The sequence below is a fragment of the Mercenaria mercenaria genome, unplaced genomic scaffold (genome assembly GCF_021730395.1).
Source record: "Mercenaria mercenaria strain notata unplaced genomic scaffold, MADL_Memer_1 contig_3061, whole genome shotgun sequence".
NCBI lineage: Eukaryota > Metazoa > Mollusca > Bivalvia > Venerida > Veneridae > Mercenaria > Mercenaria mercenaria.
Window position 1 is genome coordinate 38,046 of NW_026461166.1, and position 7,235 is coordinate 45,280.

Genomic DNA, 7,235 nt, shown 5'->3' on the forward strand with positions numbered 1-7,235 from the left:
TTTGGCATGACAAAAAATGCTAGAATGTTAGAACCATCAAAACAAAATGTACAGAGTTAGAAATAATACAAGTTTAGGCATAGAAAATTAACTGTTTGATTCTCATCCCCGCCAATCCGTATCCAAAACCTCGAGTTTTTATTGATCAAAATCCAGATATCCAAAATTATATGTCCAGATACTGTTACACTTCCGTAGACATTGACCAAATCTCCACTTTAAAGGATGTGTTGGACAAATTATGATGGTGCAAAGACAGTTTAACAGCATTTGACAGTATCTGATTAAAAAATTTACCTTGACATTTCCTCTTATTTAAAATGATTTAAGAGAAATATTTATCAAAAATCGGCCGGCTGATACCGCCACAATTACTGTACTTTCGATTTCAAAAACTTACAGAAAAAGGTAAAAGCTAATATATTTTCTGATGTAAATTTAATTGTGATTAATAATTGTTTATAGAAATTTTTAAAAATATCTGTCTCGGTTGTCACCACATTAAAATCAACACCTGGCTTTGTTATAAACAGCACTCCACATGGGTAAATAGGTGTGAAAATATCCGAAAATTGTTGTTTACAGATTAGTTATAAGCGATGTTGGATTATTAAATATAAAGGAGCTTGTGGATAATTTCTTTGTTTTGTTTTTTGTTGTCTTTTTCTTTTAAATCGGGGCCGTCATTCATGATTTCAAAATTCTTGGAAATTATCGCGGATGTCCCATCACTCTTTCTTCCGAAGTTTTTGCTACAAAATATAACTTTGACACTACGATAACTGATGAATATTTTTTCATGTAGATCTCTAATATTAATTCAGTCCGTGAAACATGATTTTCATCGCTTTGACATTAGCTTGGATTTCGTCAGTTATGACGTACGTATATCATCATTTGTAAAGGCGGAGCTTAAATAGTTTTGCCGATATAATATACGTCACGCGTTCTACATCCAAAGCTGTCATTGGTTTATCGCGTGTTTTAACTCAAGTCAAAGATCGACAGGCACGTGGCAGTGTATGGAATACACCTCGGCAATTAAGATTCAGTGAACATTGCCCGTGATGACACGCTGTGTATTAATTATGAACGGAAACGACCGCGGGTAATATCGATTTTTAGACTGGATGGAGAGTTCTTTATACAAATTATATTTTCGTGACAGAATCGTGAAAAAAAAACTTTAAAAATACTATGGTCGGCGGGTTAAGGTTTTTAGGCCCGATTTTTTTTTTTTTTTTTGCGAATTTGAACCGGCCCAAATGCCATTTGAACCGTCCATTTCGGCCAGCGGCCGGTTCTTATTGACAACCCTGACTTTGGAAATTAGTCCTGCAAAATAAAAAATTGTATGAATGACATCATTTCAATTTACTGTTATACTGAAATTTGGTGTATTCAAAACTCTTGTACATTCGTTTAGTGAAATAGTGTACATGTACAGTACAGCAAAATACATGCAGACTTTTGCAGGTAAACAAGCTAAACAATACCGTTTTGCATGTATAAATCGATTTGCACAACTTACATTCATCATTTCAAATGATACTAGAATGAATACACTAGAATTAATCATATTCTGGAAACAACAGTCAGTGGTGAATATTCACCTAAAATTGCAAAGCATACTTTCACTTCCTTGTTTACGACTCCATGTTGAAAATAGTTCTTACCCATAATGCCCCGAGCAAAAGTACACAGGTCAGTGCGACAGTATGAAAGCGCTACTGTAGTGTACACAATGTTTTTCATTGAGCTTTCATATCCAGCCATGCATGAGAGCAGCCATATTTGTTGAGACAGACCTGAAACGACGCCTCTGATTGGCTGCCTAATTATATCTTTATAACACAGTGTTAGAATAAGTACAAGATAAATGTGATACGTTGTCTACCAGTATCTTCAACCTGCCTCTGCAATTTGTAAACACATAAATAAATGGGTTTCTAAATTTCTATGTTTAATCATATTCACAACATAGTTATACAAACATGTACATGATTTAAATATGTTAATTTGTTTTACTGTTCATTTACTCTTCATAGAGGTTGGGGAATAACATCTGTACAGTCATGTACTTCCTCTGTGGAACCTGAAATAAATGAATAATATTTAAACTAATTCATCCCCAAGGCCAGCATTTTTTTATTTTCTGGTTTACGGGAGATTTTTCAAAAAGTTTGGGTCGGGGGGGACAAATAAAAATAAAAATAAAAATCCCAATTTTGAGCAGTCGACCAAATAAATAAAAATAAAACGTCCAAAAGGATACAATTTTTTTATTTTTTGTACACCACAGAAAACAAAAGCTTGCAAGCTTAAATTGCATACACACTCACAAATGAACTATTCTGAACTGGTTTATATCTCATCATCTCAGTATACTGTTGTTTTCTTTATGTGTAGCTTGTATGAATAATGCAATTTTCAAAGTCACCAAGATATGTATTATTTGTGTTTTTGTACGTATCTATTTTGTAGTAAAAATATACTAAGTCTTGTGGTTTTTCATAATAAAATATACAGATACCACAGCTGACATATCATAAGAACATTGCATAATGTTTATTATATAAACATGAATAAAAACTGCTATTAGACTGGGGATATGCAATGACTACTTTAGGTCTGCATCCTGCATATTAATTGGCCTTAGATAAAAAGTCTTCAAAGACAGGCATGTCATACTAGAAAGCAAAAATTACAAATTGATAAACTGGCCTTAAAATTAAATGGCTTTGGTTAAGTTTCAGCGGCTTAAATATTGTTTTATATCTTGCCGATTGTCAGTGCCACCTATATTGTACGACAAGTCAAAACAATCTGAATTTTGGTTCAGCTAAAATGTGTACAAAATAACAACCTTATCGGTAGATGTTCAAACAACAGTATCGGATATTTATAAGACTCTTCACTGAGATGGGACTTGGACTTAGTAAGTTATGAGTCCGAAAAAACATTTATTACTGAATATGTCATTATGTGTTCTTCAGTGTCGAAGGCACATGTGGCATACAGTGTCTGAATATTTGTCCAAAACATACTTTCAAAGGGTCTTCTTACAGATTTTACCAGTATACTTCAAGTGAACAGGACTCATGAGAATACTGCCGAGAGTTTCATGTTTGATAATTATCTTTCGAGTTACAGTAGCTGGCTAGAACTTTTGTCAAACTAATTCGACACGATCCTAGGAAATATTGAGATAATCTTTTCATATGAGAAATATCTCCACTCGGATTAGATTGCCTGTAAAAAATATTAAACAACCATTAATCTGACTGTCCAATTATTTCGATTACATGAAGTTTGAATTTTTTATCACATGTACATTTGTATCTTTGTCAAGCATTTGCAGGGACATGTGTCATTTTACATTGAAATGCACTTTGTTTTGAACAGAACTACTGAAAATTATGGTATTAGTTATTTTTTCTACTCCAACCCCCAAGACTTCAAAGTAAAAAAAAAATGTGTTTAGCAAGTTGATACTCACTTTTGCTCTTCCATTTTGCCATTTCTTTGGTTTCTTTCCTTCTTTCCTTTTTATCAAATGTGGTATTTTTCTGACAGTCCCACATGAATTTGATCGTTGTCCAATTATAATATACAGACAACAAATCTCGTACATGTGATACGCCAGATTTTTCAACATCTAGACAGCGTTGATAGTGAAGGTCATTTTTCGTATGTGATTATTCCTAATGTTGAGCTTTAGGTTCTGTAATTTCTACTCAGATCCAATTTGCTTACAATACTTGTTATCTCTGCAAACTTATTCCAAAGATTATTGTCTGTTAACTTGTATATATTTCCTGTTTAATTTCACACAGTTTACATACATGGAGGCCGCCATTTTTCATGCGTCTGCTGATCTTGATTAAAAACCTCTACCTTACAGTTAAACTTTTATTTTTGGCAGCAGCAATTATGGACGGTCGGCGGATAAAATGAAAATAAAAGTACTGAAAATCACTTTTATTTTTATTTTGTTTTGTCAAAAAATAGGGTCGGCGCTCCCGTAAACCAGAAAATTAAAAAATGCTGGCCCAACCATTAATGCAACTACCAGGCATAAACATCCAATTAAATTGTAGATCTATTTCACATATAACACACTAAACAGATATAACGCGTACCATATGCTTAAGGGTAAAAAAATACAAAAATAGACTAGCTTGTCACATGACTGTCACGTGACCAAATAAACAAAACAGTGAGCGTAGCAGACGGGGACCATGGATTTTCCCACGCTCATTTTTGCAAAGAAAATAGCTTTAAAAGTTTAAGAAATTTTTGCATTAATTAGCTAAAACTGGTAAAAATCTAATGGATAAGATCAAATATGATAATTCTTACCTTTGCATCCCTCACTTTTAACATAATTTTCGGAAGCGATAGAAATACGTGTGTACTATAGTAGTGTGAATTGTAAATGACGTCATCGATGTCACTTGCACGATTGGGAAGGAAAACAAAGATGGCGTCAAAATAGGTCATCGTCAAAACGGGACCTGCGACGATAGAAATTCATGTGAAAAATTAGCATTTCATAGATACACACTTTTTGTTCTCTTATTTCAGCATTACAATGGGCATGATCTGTTATTATGTTGTTATCTGGATTGCGTGTGTTCCAGGCATTGTAATAGGTAAGTGGGAGAGATGAAAACAAGGATTATAACTACAGTTAGTGTCTATATGCTTCAGAAATTGTTTCCAAAATGATTGGACCCAAGTATGTCCCCGCTCAAATTGTTCAAATTGTTATGCTTGACTGATTTTAGGGGCCACAAGAGCTAGAAGTAGAAAACATTTGAACAACTTCTCAGGAAACCCTTGAAGGGTCATCATAGAATTTGGTCTGTAGCATCCTTATAAGTTCCTCTCGTAAGATTTATTCAAATGGTTCGTCTTGGTCCATAAGAGCTAAATATAGAATAATCTTTGTCTTTTGTGAAGAACTGATTAGTGGGTAATCACAAAACTGTCAAACTTGATCTGTAGCATTGTTGTGAGGAAGTCTCCCAGCTGGCTTATGGAAGGTCTGTGGTTCTACTCAGGGTCCCCCTTGTGATGAGGAGGGGCATCTGCTGTCTTCCTCCACAATTAAAGCTGGAAAGTCACCATATTACCTATAATTGTGCAATGTTAAACCCAACAAAAATAAAGAAGATATTTACCGATCTTGACCTGGAGGATCAACATATGTTCTCTTTCAAATTTGTTCAAATAGTTCCTTAACCTTTTAGGTGCCACCGGAACTAAAAATTGAAAACCTTTTACCATCTTATGTACATTTTGATGGATCTTCATCAAACTTCATTTGTTACATTCTTGTAAAGACCTCTTTCATATTTGTTCCAATTGTTTAGCTTTGCTTAGTCTTATCTCAGAGACTTTTTCACATTGTTTAGATCGGACCCTTTTAGGGGCTGCTAGCACTATAAATAGATTCTAGAAGAACATATATCATGTGATTTACAAAATTGCTCAGATGAGCAACTTAGCCATCAGATCCTCTTGTTTCTTACAGGAACAGTTTCTATTACTTTTGAACCAAGTAAAGCACCAGAAACAGATGAAGTAGATATATCATGCAAGGATACAGGATCAGGTCCATATAGTATTACCTGGAACTTTGGAGGCACAGTGATAAGTTGTGGTTCAGGGATATGTGCTCCAGACCCATCACCTCATACATACAGCCTCAATGGAAATGTGTTTAACTTGACACTTTCATCAGTAACCACCACAAACTGTATAAGTTACTCTTGCACAAATGCAAATGATGTTACAGACACTACATCCAGTGACCTGTATGTTGCATGTAAGTATTTGCTTTTTCAATGCTTAATGATGAAGAACAGGTAGCAAATATTTGTTATCAGTTTAAAAACCTTTGTTTTGCTCATGATTATTATGCTTCCAAATTTGGGAAGCATATACTTACCACTCGGTCCACTGTAGGATATTTATGTGGCTTAGAGAATACTAGATAACAGTAATTATCTTAGTGTTCCAGTGTATCCATTGAGTTGTACCATAGTGATAGTATTATGTAAAAACAATCTAAGCCGTTCCAAAGTTAAAAAATCAAAAGTTTTTTCAATAAAATGAAATGATAATGTATCAAATGCTTTATCATAGTCTTCTGTGATGAATAGCCCAGGAATCTTTCTTTCTTCTGTTGTTTTCATTATATCATACAACAGTCTATTATTTTTCCTATAATTATATCTTTCCTGTATAAAACCAGTCTGGTCATGACTTTTTATCCCCCGCCGATGAAATCGGGAGGCGGGTATTGAAATGGCGTTGTCCGTCCGTCATTCCGTCTGTCCGTCCGTCTGTCTGTAGCCATTTCTCAGTAACTAGCAGGTAGAATTTCATGAAACTTGAAATAAACATGAACCAACATACTGCGATGATGCCCGTCAAGTTTTTATTTGGATTGGTCAATTTCCCTTAGAGTTATTGCCCTTGATTTAATGAAAAATCTACATCTGCAGCCATTTATCAGTAACAAGCAGGTAGAATCTCATGAAACTTAAAATAAATATGAACCAACATACTCCAATGATGCCGGTCATTTTTTTTTTCAATTGGTCAATTTTCTTTAGAGTTATTTCCCTTTAATTGTTTAAAAATCTACGGATTTGTACATACTAGCAAACCAACCCATTGGTAGAATTTCATTAAACTTCTTTCATTCTTTTCCATTAACATTTAGTATAAACATGTGAAGTTCTGTACCCACACGTGGTCACCACCTTGCCTTGGTCACACCCCCCCCCCCCCCCAAAAAAAAAAAATCATTCCTTTTTTTTTTTTAGCTCACCTGTCACGTGCGTCCATGCGTCCGTCAACATTTTCTTGTCTGCACGATAATGGTTTCATTTATGATTTTATTTTAATCAAACTTGCACACAACTTGTATCACCATAAGATCACGGTTCCTTTCTTGAACTGGCCAGATCCCAATATAGGTTCCAGAGTTATGGCCCCTGAAAGGGCCAGAATTAGCTATTTTGACCTTGTCTGTACAATAGCAGCTTCATTTATAATTTGATTTTTACCAAACTGGCACACAACTTGTATCACCATAAGATCTTGGTTCCTTTCTTGAACTGGTCAGATTCCTTTATGGGTTCCAGAGTTATGGCCCCTGAAAGGGCCAGAATTAGCTATTTTGACCTTGTCTGCACAATAGCAGCTTCATTTATGATTTT

At 34.6% G+C, this 7,235-nt stretch overlaps 1 protein-coding gene across 1 annotated transcript; it reads left to right on the plus strand.

Moving 5' to 3' along the window:
- Positions 1 to 4,591: 4,591 nt before the first annotated feature.
- Positions 4,592 to 5,833, plus strand: LOC128552703 (uncharacterized; the record flags this gene model as incomplete). The annotated part of the gene is made up of 2 exons (XM_053533750.1): positions 4,592 to 4,655; positions 5,540 to 5,833. Coding segments are annotated over exons 1-2 (355 nt in total), but the record flags the coding sequence as incomplete, so codon positions are not given.
- Between the last annotated feature and the right edge of the window lie 1,402 nt (positions 5,834 to 7,235).